The sequence below is a fragment of the Petaurus breviceps genome, unplaced genomic scaffold (genome assembly GCF_028583685.1).
Source record: "Petaurus breviceps papuanus isolate PSGF00001 unplaced genomic scaffold, PetGlider_PUasm1.0 180, whole genome shotgun sequence".
Taxonomy (NCBI): Eukaryota; Metazoa; Chordata; class Mammalia; order Diprotodontia; family Petauridae; genus Petaurus; species Petaurus breviceps.
Window position 1 is genome coordinate 5,611,363 of NW_027185782.1, and position 19,557 is coordinate 5,630,919.

Here is a 19,557-nt window from a genome sequence, read left to right on the forward strand (position 1 = left end):
CTTGGCTCCTAGCCCAGTGTAATTGACCCTTTCTGTTGGCCTGCCAAGCTGCCTTCAGTGGGAGATTTGTTTTTCTCTGTCACTTTGTGGGTTCTATAGCTCAAAATTTGTTTAGAGTAACTTTTTTACATGTATTGGAAGTGATCAGAGTGGGAGCTCACACCAAGTTTGTGCTTCTACTCGACCATCTTGGCTCTGCCACCTCCCTTTTCACTTTCTTTAGATGTCTTTGGGATACAGAGCTAGCAATGACATTGCTGGATAGTGGGTATGGACATTTTTTAATAGCCATTTCAGCATAGTTTCAAATTGCTCTCTAGAATGGTTGCATTGGTTTACAACTCCACCAACAATGCATTAGAATTCCAATTTTCCCACATCTCCATCATTTATCATTTTCCTGTTTTGTCATGTTAGCCAATCTGACCACTTGAGATGCAGTCCCTAAGGGTTGTTTTTATTTGCATTTCTCTAATCAATGGTGATTTAGAGCATTTTTTCACATGATTATAGATGCCTTTAATATCTTTCTCTGAAAACTGACTGTTCATATCCCTTGACCATTTATCAATCAGGGAATGACTTGTATTCTTATAAATTTGACTCAGTTCTCTGTATATTTTAGAAATGAGACCTTTATGAGAGACACTGGTTGTAAAAATTCCCAATTTTCTGTTTCCCTCCTAATCTCAGTTGCATTGGCTTTGTTTGGTACTTTATTCTTTGGCTCTGTAACATATTAATTATACTAATGTATGGTCAAATTATTCTATAGTAGTATAAATATTCTCAGTATATATTTGTATAACTATTATAGATTTATATTATACTAATTATAATGTCCCTCTGTCACAGGATACCTTCTGTGTGATCTCACTTTTTCTGATTGCAGTAATTTCCTGAGACTGCTCAGCTCCCAATTTCCCTTATGTTTGGCATCTTTCAGATGTGAACAGGGCAGGAGGATCATGCATTGTCTGTACAGCTGCAGGTAGCCACCGGAAGTGCTACCTGCTAAATGGGTGGAAAACACCTGACTCCCAACAGCCCTGGGAGGCAAGATCTTTGTAAAACTGAAACCATAGTTGTAATGTGAATGCTACAGCCTGTTCTAGAAATACGGCAGCTTTGTAGACCCATAAGACATCAGTCAATGCTGAAAGCAATAGATCTGTTTGTTTGTTGGCCATCTTGTCGAGAGGCTTGTGGTTTATGAAGATGCTCAAGGGAGTTGCAGGCAGAGACCACAAGGGAAGCTAAGCAAGGCAGGCCAACTGCCTTCCTTGCCTTGTGTTAGCAAGGCACTGACACCTCCAAATGAGGTCAGCTGACCAATTCTTAACTCTGGGATTGGGACAAATTCCTTCTTCAACCAATGTAGCTCCCTCATATGTGACTTGGTGCTGTGACCAATATACTCAAAGTACAGCAGGGAAGGGACCCAATCAGGGATGTTGCCAGGGAGACCTGGGCATGATAGTCTTCCTGAGAGCAGGAGGGAGTCCATGAGGAATTCATTCAGCTCAGCTCTGCTTGGGCTTTAGGGAGGCAGGTCATGACAGCTCACTCAGCTTGGGACCTAATTTGTTCTGCTCACCTTAGGGTTAATGGTATCCCCTCACAGGACAGGACAGGTGCTTTATAGGGAGGTAGGGGGGTCTTCTTCAGGTGAATCTGCTTGGTTTCCTATGCCTGAGGCTATAGGCAAGAGATCAGCAATTGACTGGGAAACTGAAAGTTTCTAGATTGTAAACTTCCAGACAGAGAAGGTGGAGATTTGGAAGGTTCTAGAGAAGGGGCAGTAATGGTATAAATCAGGGGTGGGGAACTTGAGGCCTTGAGATCACATGTGGCCCTCTAGGTCCTCAAGAGCAGCCTTTTGACTGAATCTGAACTTCACAGAACAAATTGATTGCAGTATAGATAGCCTATTGGGCCAAGAGACAAGGAGAGAGAGAATAGAGAGTTTTCTAGGCTTCAAGACTGATTATTATTAGTTATTACTACTATTAATGTTATTATTATTGCCATTATTGTGAATTTTGTTGCTTCTTTCTCTTGTAAAAATGGCAGTACCTTCTGCAGGCAGAAATGTAATTAATACAATTTAGAAATTTAAAGTACCACCTGTGCCCAGTTTGAGATAATTACAGTCATCTTAATACTGAAAGTAATTTTACAGGAAAATCTTTCTTTTGCACAATTTTGGTGAACACTTTCTGGAGACTAGAGCTTAGATAACATACAGGAACACTTTTTTGGGTCTAGATAATGCTTTATTGATGGATTTTATTTTAGCATCAATTATTTCCTGATATAACTGTTGGGGGAGGTCTTCCTCCCACCAAATAAAGAGCATTCCTTCATAATAAAAAATAATGAATGAAGCCAAACCGTCTGACACAATGATAGGATCTGACAATTTATAGACAATGTTCCAAATCTCTTCCCTTTCTCTTTTAAATACACATATCTCCTTTTAAGTTTTCTCTTCCTCATACTAAAATCCCAGTTTTTTTCAGTCAGTGCTTACATGAAATGAGTCTGTGGCCCTGAACCATCTCACTTACCTTCTGCTGTGTGTTCTTCCACTTCCACATGTCCTAAAATAGGGTCCTTTGTGCAAATGAAAATGGAAACTCCACTTTATTTTGCATCATTAGTCAATTTATTATATATTAGTGATCAGGTTGCTATGTTTTAGCTAACTCTCCCTTAACATATGAACTTGCACTTCCTCTGAACTCTTTAGGCCTGTAGTTGTTAATCCCTTGTTTGGTAAGACAAGCTACACCCTTCCCCCCCCACTTTCCCCTTATTTTAGTACTTTCCAGACACAGAATTCGAATATATATTATAATCGGTGAGAAGTTGCTAGCATGTAAACCACAAGTCTTCTGTGCCCCTTTGAAATGACCGACTATGGGACTCTCCGGGGGATGTGAGTCAATCTGGTACCAGAGGGTTTAAGTCATAGGAGGTTGGTGCATCTGATAAGGAACTAATCACCTCTCAAGGCAGCAAGAGATTTCATTTGTTTTCTCAGCTGCTCTATCAGATCGCTGGGTCGTACACTAAAAGCAGAAAGTGAAGGGAAGCTTGGCTCCTGCCTTCTCAAAATAATGGGCTGTGCAGAGAGCCAGCCACTAGTGAGGACTGGAGAGACCCAGGGCAGAGATTCTAGAGATGAGAGATGTACAGGAGATTCATGTCCTGTTCACTTTCTGGAAGCCTACCAAGGGAAGTTCTTCAAGCTCCCAGCACTGTACCTTTCTTACTTGGAAGGGCAGCTTCACTCATAGTAGGGAATAGGGAAGTGATCTGTGATTTCATTGGAATGGGGAATTCCCAGATTAGGAACCTCTCTCTATTAATGTAAGTCAGCAACATTTTAATGTCTTAGAAATGTCAGCAATGGTGTCTAACTCTGATAGAAGCTGGCCACTTAACTGTACGTAAAAAACCCCTCGGGGGCCACATATTGACTTAGGAAACCACAAGTGAACATTATCTATGCTCTATTGTATTTTTATTTGTTTATTCTGTTTGTGCTGTCATTCTCCAGAGTGTTAGAGAGGCAAGGCAGCCACACGTTTGATACCCTTGGTCTAGAGCTTGAAGAGGTGGGGAAGCTAGTCCTGGACTGGGGAGGTGGAGCACCTAATTCAGTCTTCTCAGGGGGCATGTCCTTTACAGTCTGTTATCAACAATGGCTGGCATCCAAAGACAGGCATGAAAACATCAACTTATATGTGTATGACCAGGAAAGGAGCTACCAGGCTGTGTAGTAAGATCAACAGATAAAAAAATGGACTGCCTCAGAGTGATCTTGGTACCAAAAGAGTGCTAAAAAAAAAAAAAAGACCCACTGGAGACCTGCTACATTGGATAAACACTCTGGAGAGTTAGGGGAGGTCAAGATAAGAATCACACAGGTTGGAAGGGTATAGCTGGGTCAGGTCTGCGTTACTAGAAGGAGTGCTTGCAAAGATGAGAGGACAGACCCATTGAAACATGAAGTATCACTTGCAGAGGTTTTTACATAATTATCCTGATAATTCTCACTAGATCTTCCCTTGCCTCCCCACCTATTTATACACAGAGTTATGGATACCAGACCAACACATTTTCTTTCTTTTTTTAAAAAAATTAATTTTATTGAAATCTTTTGTTTTATATCACTGACATTTCCCTCTATCCCTTCCCCCATTAGATTGTGAGCTCCTTGAAAACAGGGACTGTTTTAATGCCTTTTTCATGTTCCTAGTGCTTACCACAGTACCTCAAATGTAAAGCATTTTATTAAATTATTAAATATTAAGTAGAAATTTAATAAATGCTAATTGGCTTCCTAACTGCTTTGCTGCTAGAAAAGAGTTGCTATAAATATTTTGGCCTATATGGAGGCCCATATATATAAAGAGACCAGATCTCCATTTCTCTGGGATATGGCATGGCCCCTTTGTGCAAAGAGGGGCAGAATCCTCTCTGGGTAGGCTTCTTCATGTGCATTGTTAGAGTACGCCTTCACTTCCCTGGGGGTGGGGATCGGTCTCCATTTATCCTTTGGAGGGAACTGAGGTTCAAAGAATGATGGTGCCCTCTCATAGAAGACCTGCAACCCAAATCTCAGAACTGAGAAGGGAGGATACAAGAATCTCCCCACAGCAAAGTGCTGAAAGGAATAAATAAAGGGGCACTTTCACTGTTCAAGCTGGTGTCCCAAAACCAGGAAATTGGTTTTCATAAATAAACATAGAAAGAAACTCAAAGGTCATGTGATCCAGCTCAGACCTGGGCTGGACTTTCTAGATGGTATTATAGGATTCAGTGACAAAAAATAATTTAGTGATCTTCTAGTCCAAATGAGGAAACTGAGGTCCAGGGAATTTATATAGCAGAAGCTAAATTTGAATTCAGGCTCTCTCATTAAAAATTCTTTGTGTTTCTAATTTAAAGTCTTCATCCAGCCCTAACTTGAAGATCTAAAATCACTAATTGTGAGGCATTTGTATATTCATTAAACCTGGAATGAACCCACAAGATCATTTATTCCAACACCATTCTTCAGGTAGGAACCTTTCTCTACCTGACAAATGGACATCTGGTCTCTGTCTGGTGACCACCAGTGATGGAGAACTTACTATCTTCCAAGGAAATATATTCACAGATTCAGAGGCTCTGAAGGGCCTTAGAGGTCATCTAGTCCAACTCTTATCCAAATCATGGGCTCTGTTTACAAAAATCCAGACAAATAGTTGTCTATTTGAAGGTCTCAAGGATTTGAATATATAACTCCATTGTTGAATGACTCTCATTGTTAGGAAGTTTTCTGCCAGGATTTCCTGTCCCACAGGGAGCTGAGCTGCTCAGGGATTGGAAAGATAATTTTATGATTTTTCTAATGAGGAGCTGAGGGCATTCAGCCTCTAAGGCCCAGAAACCGTAAGTATTTTTCCTGTTCCGCTCACTGCCCAGGCACAAAAATCACCTTTTCCAGGCCAGGAGAGAGTCTACTTTTACCTTCTAGAGACATTAATCACCATGTCTGAGGCCACTGCCTCACCTTTCCTTGGGATGACTGCTGCTGCCTTCCTTGCTCTTCCTCCCAACGATCCAAGACAGAAAAAGAGTCAGGCAAACTGGTTTTCTCTGTGATGTAAGTGCTAATGGGGAAGAAGTAGAAAATGAGAAGATGGGAAACAAAGGAAAGGGGATGGAGCTTGTTCTTCCTGAGAAATCCAGGAATATCATTCCAAGTCCAGTCCTGACAAAATCATGGCCCAACCTAGCCCAGAGCCCAACTCAATCTGACCTAGCCCTGATTCTAGCTGAAAGTTCAGGCCCTAAAATTGAGCCCAGCCCTACCAGGTGGGAGGGTAGGGCAGTACAATAGGAAGAACCCTGGACTCAGAGCCAAGTTCTAGCCTTACCACTGATTAACTCTAGGACCTTAGACAAATTGCTTTTCCTCTCTGGGTCTTAGTCATAAATGAGGATGGTGCTTGCTCTATCACTAGAGTACATTGCTGGGATTTAAAGGGACTTCACAGAGGAACCAGATGAGTTACTCAGTTTCAAAAGCAATAGGTCTTTTCTGCTTTACAATGCTTCTGTCATTGTCAAATAAGTCCATATTTGTGCAAGCTTTTGTTAACCACATATAGTAGCAGAAAGAAAAATAGTTGGAATTATTGTAATAGAAATCAGAATCCAGCATGGCCCAGACCATCTCGGCCAGTTTCAATCCAGACCCCAGGCCAGGGTTTAGACCAATCAAATCTCAGCTGTTCAAACCTGGAGACCAATGAGAACAGAGGGGTCACTCATATTTTCCCCAGTGACAGAGTCCTATGGCCCTGGATAGGTCTTCCTATTTTTATACCTTGGGTGCCTCCCCCAGAAACCTGTCTTTACACAACTAAGACAATTCCTTCAGTCTGATTTGCAAGTTGTACTCAGGGGCTGTCTCCAAACCAATTCAATTCAATCTAATTCAGCAACATTTATCAAACACCTATTACTTGTTAGGAGTCTCTCTACAAAGTAAAACAAAAACCAGTTCCTGCCCTCAAGGAGTTTATATTCTACTGGAGAGATACTACATTTTCAATAATCATATACAATTCCATGTGAATTGTGAGTCTTTAGCACATCCTGCGGAGCTATCACATTTTGTTATATTCAATGAGAGCAGTTCATTGCACTGATTCCCACGTCTCTCCAATCAATTTTCCATTCTTTCTCCATTAGCTTTCTTTATTATTTCTCCTCCCTTCCCCTTTGCTTCTTCAGTTGTTTCTCTTTCCTCTGTCTTTATGCTTTGGTTGAAAGTTAGACAATGATTTCCAAGATCGCTTTCAATTTTTAACAATTTACAAGCTTCTGAATGAACTACCTTGGCAGGTGTGATTTCCCTGTCATTGGAGGTATTTACGCTAAAGCTTTATGCATATTTGTTGGAAATGTCACAGGAGATCTTTGCTTTAAGTAAGGCTGAACAGAATAGTCTCTCAGTATCTTCCAGTCTTGAGTTTCTATACTGTTACATTATCCTTTCCATTCACTTCCTTTAATTCCACCTTTCTTCCTTACCTTCCCATTCCTCTCTCGGTCTATTTTCCCTTTGTGAGAGACACACAAGAATTGGCACATCAAAATCAATGACTATTCCTAGAGTCTTACAGGGTTATTGTACCGAGTGGTTTGATGGCATATAATATGGATATGGGGATGAACGGGTTGGGTTGGAGAGGAAGATTGTAAGTCAAATACTGAAGAAACTCAGGGGGAGGGAAAATATTCATTCAAGTTTACTTGTATGTCTTTCTGGGGCTCTGGGTGTGTGTGTGTGTGTGTGCACATGTGTGTGAATACAAAGAGACACACTCAAATCAGTGAGGTTTCCCGAGGATTTGCCATTATAGCCATGGCCTTTGAAAGCCCTTGACCCCTCCTACTTTTCTTCAGTTGTGCCTATTCTATACCAATAAGGTCTGCTTTCTTTTCCCCCTAAATTACCCATTCCTTGCCTTTTGTATCACCTCTAAAGGCAGAATAATAATAAAGTTTCCAGAGCTTCAGAACTGTCCTCTTTCAACAGTACTAACAGAGCTCACAGTTCTCAGTAGCCCTGTGTCCCTGTCCATAGTGCTAACATATGGGACTCTAAAACAGAAAATGGTCAGAGCTGGAAGGGGCCTTAGAGTATATATAGTGCTTAGTGAGGAAACAGAAACAAAATGGTGACGTGATTTGCCAAGGTCAGATTGACAGTAAGTGGGTGAGGCTTTTGGCTCCCAGTCCAGAGCTTTCTCTGTTAAGCTCATCTCAGGCACCAGTTTTCTGTCTTACCATCATTCTAGCTGGATTGGATTTGGCTAATTCTGCAAGCACTTACATTTAATTAATTCTAACTACTTTAGCTACTCTAACAATGTTCCTTCTCAGCTATTGTAAACACATCTGTCTGGCCCTCCAATCTCTAGTTTCTCTAATTTCTATTATATTGGGATCAAACTCCCCTTCCTGTCTCTCTTCAGTGTCCCTGTTCTTTTGCTCACCCTTAAAAACCTGAGATAAGATCAATTTCAGTTAATCTGTGCACTTGGATAGGAAAAATATTAAATCATTAAAAAAACTAAATTCTAACTGAATTGAGTATTTCCTCTAATTATTTTAAAATGTTACATTGAGAAGGGGTTCATAGATTTCACTGGACTGCCAAAGGGGGTCCAGGGCACAAAAAACCTTAAGTACCTCTCTCATAGACATTTTTGCCATATCCTCTTTGAACTATCTTCCTTTCATCTTTGGTCTTTTCATTTTGTTTGACACATCTTTAGCAATCCTCTCCAATAATAACCACTCCTGATTTAAGAAGAAGAATTACCCTCCCAGTTCTACTTCTAAACTTCTCCTTTTACTGGTAAGGAAACTGAGGCTCTGAGAAGTTAAATGGTAGGTAGATGGTGCAGTGGATAGAATGGCAGGACTGGAAAGACTCATCTTCCTAAGTTCAAATTCTGGCCTTAGACATTTAATAGTGACATGACCCTGGGCAAGTCATTTAACCTTGTTTTCCTTAATTTCCTCATTTACAGAATGAGCTAGAGAAGGAAGTGGCAAACCACTCCAGTATCTCTGCCAAGAAAACCTCAAATGGGGTCACAAAGAGTCATACATGATTGAAAACAACTGAACAACCAAAAAAGTCACAAAGTAAGATAAGTTTATATTTGAAAATGGGAGCTTCTGACATTAAATAACCAAATCACAACATCACAGAATTTATATATCCAAGAAGTATTTATTTATCATCTATTTGAAGACTTCCAGTGTGGGATTTTAGCTGGGGCTTTAGGCAGAGTGGAGGAGGGAGAACATTCCAGGCACAGGGTATAGTTAGAGAAAATGTACAAAATTGAGAGATGGAGTGTCTTGTTTGTAGAACAACCAGTGTCATTAGATTTAATAGTACCCGAGGAGAAGTAAAGTGTAAGAAGACTGGAAAAAGGTATGTGTAAGAAGAAGGGAGAGGTGTGTGTAGATTATGGAGGGATTTAAATGCCAAATAGAGAATTTGTATTTGCCTCAGAGGCAATAGATTTCCACTGGAGTTTAATGAGGGTGGTTGGGCATTAGGGGTTGAAGTGGGGTCATATGTGTGTGTCTTGGTTGGACTTGTGTTTTAGGAAAATAACTTTAGTGGTTGAATGGAGGTTAGATTGGAGTTGGAGAGACTTGAGGCAGACAGAACCACCAGCAGGTTAATGCAGTAGTCCTGTTGTGAGGTGAATAGTGCCCTGCATTAGAAAAATGGCAGCGTCAGAGGCAGTGTCCAGTTATCCTGATCTATATCACCACTGGACCCAAATGGCTCAGGAGGAGAAAGTGAGGCTGGTGACTTTGCACAGCCCTCCCTCACTTAAATCCAATTCACTTGCATGTCATGGCATCACCTCTGTGATTTCATGGTCCTTTTTGAGACTTAGGGACCAACAACAAGAAGTCCAGTGTGGGAAAACCCAGAATCTCTATAAACCACCAATTTTACACATGGATAGCTCTAATGGGGAGTTTTTTTTCCTGACGTCAAGCCTTAATCTGCCTTTCTGCAAAGTCTATCCAGGGTTTCCCATTCTGCCCCTCAAATAGCTCACGTCTTATCCTTCTTCCCCGCCAAAATCCTTCAAATACTTATCCCCCTTTGAGCCTTCAGTTCTTCAGGCTAAGCATCCTAAATTCTCACAATCAATTCTTCTATGTCATGGACTGAAGACCCTTTAGTACCCCAGTAAAGGCACTCCTTTGGTCATTCCCCAGATTATCAAGAGCCTTTTTAAATGGTAGTCATCTCTGACTTGATATTGAGAACATGCTCTGACCTTTTTTATCACCACTTTATTATCACCACTTTATTCTTGGAAGCTAGGCTTCTATTAGTGAAGTCCTAAATTGTTGTAAGGCTTTTTCCTCTTGATTCATATTGTTGTTTTTTCTTTTCCCAGTGGGTGGATGGGAGGAGAGTTTTGAAAGAGAGGAAATAGATGACTATTAATTAAAAAAAAACTTTAAAAATGGATAAAACATTGTATGCTTAGTCACTAGGTAGCTACTCTACAGCTTCTATTATACTATAATATACTATAAATACTACATAGCTCCTTTATAGTCACCATCTAGCTCCTATTCAACAGAAAAGGTGTTGTGGTGGGTATGCTTCATTCATTCAGGCAGTTATATGCATACATTTTCCCTTCCCTGAGGAAATTCTGAGGAAACACTGAGCTTTCTATGGTATGGAATAGACAACCTTCTATCTTATAGTTCTAACTCTTCCTGTGGGAAAGCATCAACTTAATTTATAGGAGGTGTGGATTATTGAAGATAATAAGAATCAGTTCTTGACCACCAGCTTCTTGAAAATTCTACCTTTCCTTGATCTCATGTTTCACTGAGCCCTAGTCATGTGACCTTGGCATACTGAGGCTAATTCAACAGATGAAGAAATATCACAAACCTATCTGTATGTGATAATTTACTCTTGGAATAGAACTAATGAAAGTAAATAAACAATATATGATAATAAAACAATACATAATAATAAAATGTCTAACACATGGCTATATCACCACAGATTCTTCCAGACCCCAGTATTTCCCAGATACTAGACCAAGTGTCAAAGTGGTCTTTTTGAAGCACAGGCATGACCATGTCACTGCCCCCTGCCCCCACCTTAGTAAATTCCAGTGGCTTCTTATCTCTAGAGTTAAATATAAATTCCTTTGACTGGCACATGCAGGCACTTAATAAATGTTTATTGACTAATTGAATGTCCAGCCACTTCAAAACCATGAATTCTGGGAAATGAATAATTTATTTTGATTCGTTCTAATGACTGTTGGATTGAGTGGATAAAAGAGTACAGACAAAGAAAGTTCAAAACTCATGCCTGACTCATACATCCACCAGGACCATTTCATTAATCACCTGGAAGACTTAAGAACCCTCCAAGGACTTTGGATCTGGAATCTCTCCTAATTCCCCAAACCTCTCTTAGAGATTATTTGTAGAATGTTTTTATTTTATTTTTCTCAATTGCAAGTAAAAACAAATTTTATCATTTGTTTTTTTAAAATAATTTTTGAGTTCCAAATTCCCTCCCTCCCACATCCTTGAGAAAGCAAGCACTTTGATATGGATTATACATGTGCAGTCATGCAAAACATATTTCCATATAAGCCATGTTGCAAAAGAGAACACAAAAAAAACTTTCCAACCCAAGAAGAAAAAGAATGAAAGTAAAAAAAAATATGCTTTAATCTGTATTCAGAGTCCATCTGTTCTTTTTCTGGAGGTGTATAGCATTTTTTTTTCATCATAAGTCTTTAGGAATTGTCTTGGATCATTGTATTTCTGAGAATAGGTAAGCCATTCACAATTGTTTTCTGTACAATATTGTTGTTATTCTGTACAATGATCTCCTGACTCCGATCACTTCATTTTGCATCAGTACATATAAATCTCCCCAGGTTTTTCTGAAACCATCCTGCTTATCATTTCTTATGGCACAATAGTATTCCATCACAATCATGTATCATAAGTTGTTCAACCATTCTCCAATTAATGGGCAGTCCTTCAATTTCCAATTCTTTGCCACCATAAAAAGAGCTGCTATAAATATTTTTGTACCTATAGGACCTTTTACTTTTCCTTTGATCTCTTTAAGATACAGATCTGTACTTGGGATTTCTGGGTCAAAGGATAGGCACAATTTTATAGCCCTTTGGGCATAGTTGCAACTTGTTCTTCAACATGATTGGATCAGTTCGCAACTCTACTGAGAGTGCATTAGTGTCCTAGTTTTTCCATATTTCCTCCAGCAATTGTCATTTTCCTTTTCTGTCATGTTAGTCAATATGATAGGTATGTGGTGGTACCTTAGAGTTGTTTAATTTGCCTTTCTCTAATAAATGGTGACTTAGAAGATTTTTTTCATATGATTGCAAATAACTTTGACTTCTGTAAACTGCCTGTTCATATCCTTTGGCCATTTACCAACTGGGGACTGACTTGTATTCTTATGAAGTCGACTCAGTTCTCTATATATTTGAGAAATGAGGCCTCTATCAGAGAAGCTTGTTGTAAAATTTCCGCCTCCCCCCTTTCCGTCAGTTTCATGCTTTCCTTTGAATCTTGGTTGCATTGGCTTTGTTTGAGCAAATCCTTTTACATTTAATATGATAAAATTTATCCATTTTATATCCTGTAATGCTTTATATCTATTGTTTGGTCATAAATTCTTTCTTTATGCATAGATCTGACAGGTAAAATATTCCATGCTCCCCTAATTTGCTTGTAATGTTACCCTTTATTTCTAAATCATGTACCCATTTTGACCTTATTTGACCCTATTCTTGGTATAGGGTGTATGATGTTGATCTATATCTAGTGTCTGCCAAAAACTTTCAAGTTTTCCCAACAACATTTATTAAATAGTGAATTCTTTCCCCTAAAGCTTGGATCTTTGGGTTTATCAAATACTAGATTACTATGGTCATTTACTACTGTGCATCATGTATCTAATCTATTCCACTGATCCACCACTCTATTTCTTAGCCAGTACCATATTGTTTTGATGATTACTACTTTGTAATCTTTGTATCAGTTTGAGATCTGGTACTGCTAGTCCACCTTCCTTCACATTATTTCACTGATATTCTTCACCTTTTGTTTTTTCAGATGAATTTTGTTGTTTTTTCTAGCTCTATACAATTATTAGAGGTTTTAAAATATTTCTTACCTTCTGATGAAGCTAGGGTTTGGATAAGAGCATTACCAAGAACCACAAAAGAAATAAACTACTCTGAATTTTTATTTTCTGTCTTTTTTTTTCCTGCTTCTTTGGAGGGCAATTGAGGTTAAGTGACTTGCCCAAGGTCACATGGCTAGTTTTTGTGTTAAGTGTCTGAGGCTTTATTTGAACTCAGGTCCTCCTGACACCAGGGCCGGTGCTCTATTCAGCGCACCACCTAGCTGCCCCTTTATTTTCTTTCAAAGACATTTTTTATTGTTCTGCCATGCTGTGGTAGAGAGAGGCAATGACTGATCCTCAGGGTTTCCTCTGGGCTCTAATTACAAGTGTAACCCCAGTGCCAAAGCTCATTGGTATGGGACATTCTCATGATTGGTGGAGATGAATGTTTTGTCCTACATGAGAGGCAGAATGGAGTTGGTGAGAGTGAGAAAGTTTTAGTCTTTGAGTTCTCTAGGCTTCAAGTCACTCTGGGTACTTCTGGATTTCAGCCTTTACAGGGAAGATGGTTGAGACAACTTCACTTCAGGATACTGAAGGAAGAGATTCTGGGAACACATTATGGAGACTGCCAAGTCTTCTTATGTCTTCCCAGGGTCTTTTTCTTTAGCCACCTGACAGGGTTGGTCTGAACCATCTTCCCTTTTGAAGCTGGCAACCAGAAGTGCCCAGAGTGACTTGAAGTCTGAAGAAAACTCAAAGAAGGTTGACGTTCTCTTGCCAATTCTATTCTGTTCTGAATGCAGGGCATTCATCTCTATGAAAAGGAGACAGCCCCATACCAATGGGCTTTGGAAATGGGGTTACATAGGTAAATTCATCTATCTATCTATGTGTCTATCTATGTATCCACCTATGTATGTATCTATGTATCTATCTATTTATCTACGTTACTATCTATGTATCTTTCTATGTATCTATGTATCTGTCTATGTATGTATGTATGTATGTATCTATCTATCTATGTATCTATCTCTCTCTCTTTCTCTGTCTATCTGTCTGTCTGTCTATCTATCTATCTACCCAGTAAAAATTGGGATAGGATGGTACTTTCCTTGCACTCTTTATCTTAGAAAGTTTCCTGGAACACTTAGAGGTTAATTGGTTTTCTCAGGATCCCGGCACTAGTTTCAGAAGTACATGAAAAAAAATTAAGTTGTAAAGTCAAGGGCATGTAAACTGGATCACAAGCAGTCACTAAGAGTAATAAAAAGAACATTCCATATAAGGAAATAGATAGGCAGAATATGTAGCACCTTGGCTTATAGTCTTAGAGTTGGGAAGGACCTAAGAGGTCATCCAATCCAAACTCTTCATTTTGCAAATGAAGAAACTGAGTCTGGGGAGGCTAGGTGGTACACTGAATAGAGCACTGGCCCTGAAATCAGGAGGACCTGAGTTCAAATCCGGCCTCAGACACTTAAGACACACACACACACACACACTAGCCATGTCACCTTGGGCAAGTCACTTAACCCCAACTGCCCTCTGAAAAGCAAAAAAAAAAAAAAAAAAGAAACTGAATCCTAGATAGATAGATTAAGTGACTCATCCTAGGTCTCAAAGGTGATAAGTATAGGGTCGGTTGGGATTTTAGACCAAGTCTTTTGATTCCAAACCCAGTGCTCGGTCTATTGCACAAGCCTCTCACAGATAGGGTGAGGTAACATCTGATTAGAAGGAACTACCTAGTCCTACTGCTTCAGCAGATGAGGGAGCTAACGCTCAGTGAGGGGACATGATGTGCACAGTAAATGGCAGAGTTGGGACCCCAATTCAGAGGCTTCCTAATTAATGCCCTGGATCTTTCTTCTATATGGAGAATATATTTCCTATTTCATGTTCTTCTCTCATCTCTTTCTTGGCAGACACATTACCTACATGGGACCAGCCAACCAAACACGTGTCTCTGAATTCCTCCTCCTGGGATTTTCTGAGAAGCCAGAGCAGCAGCTGCCTCTCTTTGGGCTGTTCATGGTCATGTACATGGTCACTTTGTTTGGAAATCTACTTATTATGTTGGCTGTTGGCTCTGACTCTCACCTCCATACCCCCATGTACTTCTTCATTTGTAATCTGTCCCTGGTGGATCTTTGTCTGGTGTCTACCACAATCCCCAAGATGCTGGCTAACATCCTGACACACAATAAGGCCATCTCCTATGCTGGCTGCCTCACCCAGATGTATTTCTTCTTAGTCTTTGCTTGTATGGACACCTTCCTTCTTGCTGTGATGGCTTATGATCGCTTTGTGGCCATTTGTCACCCCCTGCGCTACATGGCCATTATGAACCCACAGCTTTGTGGCCTGTTGGTTCTGATCTCTTGTGTGCTTAGCCTTTTAGCGTCTCTCCTTCACAGTCTCATGGTGATGCATCTGTCTTTCTGTAAAGACCATGAAATCCCATACTTCTTCTGTGATCTCACTCAGGTTCTGAAGCTTTCTTGTTCTGACACCCTCATCAACAACATTTTGGTTTATTTTACAACTGGCCTTGTGGGTATTGTTTCCCTCACAGGGATTCTTACTTCTTATACACAGATCTGCTCTTCTGTTTTGAAAATTCCATCTGCTGAGGGGAAGTATAAAGCCTTTTTTACATGTGGGTCTCACCTCTGTGTTATTTCATTATTCTATAGCACAGCTTTTGGAGTATACATGACCTCAGATACCCAATCGTCCTGGAAGAGCATAGCTGCCTCAGTGATGTATGCTGTGGTCACTCCCATGCTGAACCCCTTCATCTATAGCTTGAGGAACAAGGACATAAAGGATGCTCTGAGAAGGCTCATTAGCAGATCCACCTCTGCTCAATGATGAAGCGTAGCCCTGGGCCTAGGGATATGGCTTTCGTAACTGAGACCAAATACCCAGCAATCAGAATCTTGGATTCCAAATGTGAGGTTTAGGGCTCCCCAGGGTCATATTCTTCTGAATGCCTCTTACCTTTTTGATTGTATTTAACTTCTGCTTCCTGGCCCCTATTTCCTGTCACTTCAATGGCAATGACTTCTGGCTTTATTTATCTCATTTCATCAGAACTTTGTTTTTACTGAAGAGCTCTGTATATGAAGTCTCATGATCTGGGTTTTTGTTATTGGTTCACCACTTTAAGCCCTGTACCCTTGACAAATCACAAGCTTTCAGAGGCTCAGTTTCTTTATCTGTTGAAATGAGAACTATAATACCCCCGTCAAAGCTTTAAAAATTTTCCTTCTGTGTATAAAATGACATAATGCATATGAAAATGCTTTATGAAGGATTGTGTGTAGGAATGGAGGCAATTATGTTCAAGGCCCTTCTTTAATTTCTGGGGATACAAAGAAAAAAAATAAAAATAGTCTTTGTTCTCAAAGGGTTTATATTCTGGGGGGGGGCAGAATATGATATTTACTAAGATAAATGAATGTGCTGAGAGTTAGAGAACATTAAGAAATAGGGAGACAAGGAAAGACTTTTAGTGTGAGATAGTGTAAAAGCTGAGCCTTGAAGGAAGGAAAGTTTTATAAAAGCTCTGGATAAGAAGGAATGCATTCTGAACATGGGGGACAGGCCAAGAAATGGGAGATGGAGTGAGGAGTTTGGGAAATAGTGAGTAGACTTGTTTGTCTGGAACAGAGTACTTGAAGGGGTGTGAAGTGAAATGTCTGGAAAGGCAAAATTGGCAGCAGACTATGGGGAAGATTCAATGCCAAAGTGAAGAGTTTTTTTATTTTATTAAATGGGAAATAAGGATATCCTAAAGCTTCCTATATAAGGGAGTGCCATGGTCATAGGATGATAAATTTAGAGGTAGAATGAACCTTCGAGTTACAACCTGTGCTTTAGGAATATGATTTTGCCAGCTGTGTGGAGGGTGAATTTGGTTGGGGAGGACTCAAAACAGAGGACTAATTTGGAAGTCCAGGGTAGTGGGGATATAGGACTGAATGGAGGGTATATTAATGGATAGAAGGGGATAGAAATAATAATATTATATATATATATATACACAACATATACATATATATATATACACAACATATACATACATGCATACATACATATATATAGCTAATATTTATGTAGCATTTTAGGGGTTTCAACCTGCTTTATACATGTTAGCTCATTTGACCCTCACAGCAACCCTGGGAGGTAGTTGCTATTATTATCCTTGTTTTGCAGATTAGGAAACCGAGGCACAGACGGAGTTAAGTGACTTGCCCAGGGTCACACAGCCAGCAAGTGTCTGAGGCAAGATTTGTACTTAGTTCTTCCTGACTCCAAGTCCTATAAGCTATCCATAATATTACTCAGCAGTATGTGAGCTATGTTGGGGAGATAGACTAGGCCAGATGTGACATTTGATTAAATGTAGGGGTTGAAGGATTGGGAAGAGTGGAGCATGAGTCTGAGAATGTGAACTTGGGTGAGTAGAAGAATGGTGGTATCCTCAACAGAAAAAGGGAATTTTGGAGGAAAGCCAAGTTTGGGAGAAGGGGATGTGGGGGATATAAACTCCATTTTAGAAAGGAGAGAAAATTGACCATATGATTTCCTCACTGGGGATGCTCCCCACTACATATAGCTCTGGTCCCTAAATCATGGATCCAGAAACAGAGGAGACAACAGTAATACTTGGATCAGGCCCCCAAGAACTGGGGAAACAAGGGGCATCTAGGTGGTGCAGTGTATAGAGAGCTGTACCTGGAGTCAGTAAGACCTGAGTTCAAATTTGTCTTCAGACACTAACTAGCTGTGTGACTCTGGGAAAGTCACTTAACATCTGTCAACTTCAATTTCCTCAACTGTAAAATGGGAACAATAATGGTACCTACTTCCCAGGATTGTTGTGAGGATCAAAAGAGATAATATTTGTAAAGCACTAGAGTGCCTGGTGTATAGCAGGCTTTTATTAAATGTTTCCTTCCTTCCTCACTCTACCAATTTTAATCTCAAGCCTTTGTATTTCTGTAGATGGTTTTAATGAGGCAACCTGGATGAAAACTCTTCATCACCTGTTGGCCAACTTTTTAAAGGTGATTCTGTATGCACTAAATTAAACTAGTCCTAGATCAACAGACCAATAGCTATCCTTGAATTGTCAAATGTATTTAAGCTTGTAACACCTATCTCTGTGGGTAAAACTTTTGAGGATCAAGTGTCACTTATATGAAGGATTGAAGAAGGAACAAATATAAAGTATTATTTTTATTTTTTATTAACTTTCATCATCATTACTTTATTTGTTCCTTTATCCCTTTCCTTAAAAATCACAAAATCTTATAGAATCTTAGTGTGACACACTATAAACTATGTGTTCTTTGTGAATGTTCTTGGTGATGTTAAATGTGGAGTAGCAGCTCATACTAATTTGTATGTTGTCTTTTATAAGGCTACGGAAAGATGTTCATACAAGCAACTGTATGAACAAGATTAGAGAGAGACAGAAAGAGAGGGAGAGAGGGAGAGAGAGAGAAAGAGAGACAGAGACAGAGAGAGAGACAGAGAGACAGAGAAAGAGAGAGGGAGAGGGAGAGAGAGACAGAGAGACAGAGAAAGAGAGAGGGAGAGGGAGAGAGAGACAGAGAGACAGGGAGAGAAAGAGGGAGAGAGACAGAGAGACAGAGATAGAGAGACAGAGACAGACAGAGAAACAGAGAGACAGAGACAGAGGGAGAGACAGAGAGAGACAGAGAGACAGAGAGAGAGGGAGAGAGAGAGAAAGAGAGAGACAGGGAGAGACAGACAGAGAGACAGAGGCAGAGAAAGAGACAGAGAGAGACAGAGACAGAGGCAGAGACAGAGAGACATAGAAACAGAGAGACAGAGAGAGAAAGAGGGAGAGAGAGAAAGAGAGAGAGACAGAGACAGAGGGAGAGACAGAGGGACAGAGAGAGAGGGAGAAGGAGAGAGAGACAGAGATAGAGATAGAGAGACAGAGAAATAGAGAGACAGAGAGAGGGAGAGACAGAGAGAGATAAAGAGAGAGACAGAGAGACAGAGACAGAAAGACAGAGACAGAGAGAGAGACAGAGACAGAGAGACAGAAAAACAGAGAGAGAGAGGGAGAAGGAGAGAGACAGAGGGAGGGAGAAGAAGAGAGAGAGCGAATTTGTCCACAAGAGGTTCTATACCCAAGCCACTAGGGCAGTGACATTGTTAAGGTCTCTGATGCATATTTGTATGTTGCAGGAAATCCTTTCTATTATAGATGCTTGAGTCTGTGGAGCTTCAAACCCCTAGAAAAGAAGGAAACCTCCACTGACTGCATCCAGAATTCAAGCCTATGGGTCAATATAATGTATTACATGGGATTATTAAAATAGGAAAATACATAGCTCTTTCCACATTTGGGAAATTTCCTAACTTGTTTTTGGCCCTCTATATTTATAATAGTTTATCATGGAGACTGAAGAATCCCTTTTCAAATAAATAATCCCTCTCCTTTACACTCTATATCTTGTATTTACATTGTTTGCATGTTGTTTCCCACATTAGAATGTGAGCTGGGACTGTTTTATCCCCAGTGCTTAAAAGGCACAATGCTTGGTACATAATAGGTGCTTAATAAATGCTTTTTGATAATGTTAATGAATGAATTCTTCAATTTTTAAAAAAGAAGAAAAAAGCAGAGGGAGATTAGGACCTGTGCCTGGGCGCTGAAGGGCAGAAGAAAATGACACAGAAGAGTAAAAGTAAGAATGACCACTGGACACTTGGAGCTCAGCAATCACTAGGGATTTCTTCCTTGAAGAAGA

General features: G+C 40.0%; 1 protein-coding gene across 1 annotated transcript; it reads left to right on the forward strand.

Annotated features, from left to right (window-relative positions):
- The first annotated feature begins 13,825 nt into the window (after window positions 1-13,825).
- LOC138160185 (olfactory receptor 7D4-like) lies at window positions 13,826-15,634 on the forward strand. The gene has a single exon (XM_069086715.1). The coding sequence runs from the start codon at window positions 14,612-14,614 to the stop codon at window positions 15,632-15,634; it is 1,023 nt and encodes a 340-aa protein (XP_068942816.1). The 5' UTR covers window positions 13,826-14,611.
- Window positions 15,635-19,557: the final 3,923 nt, after the last annotated feature.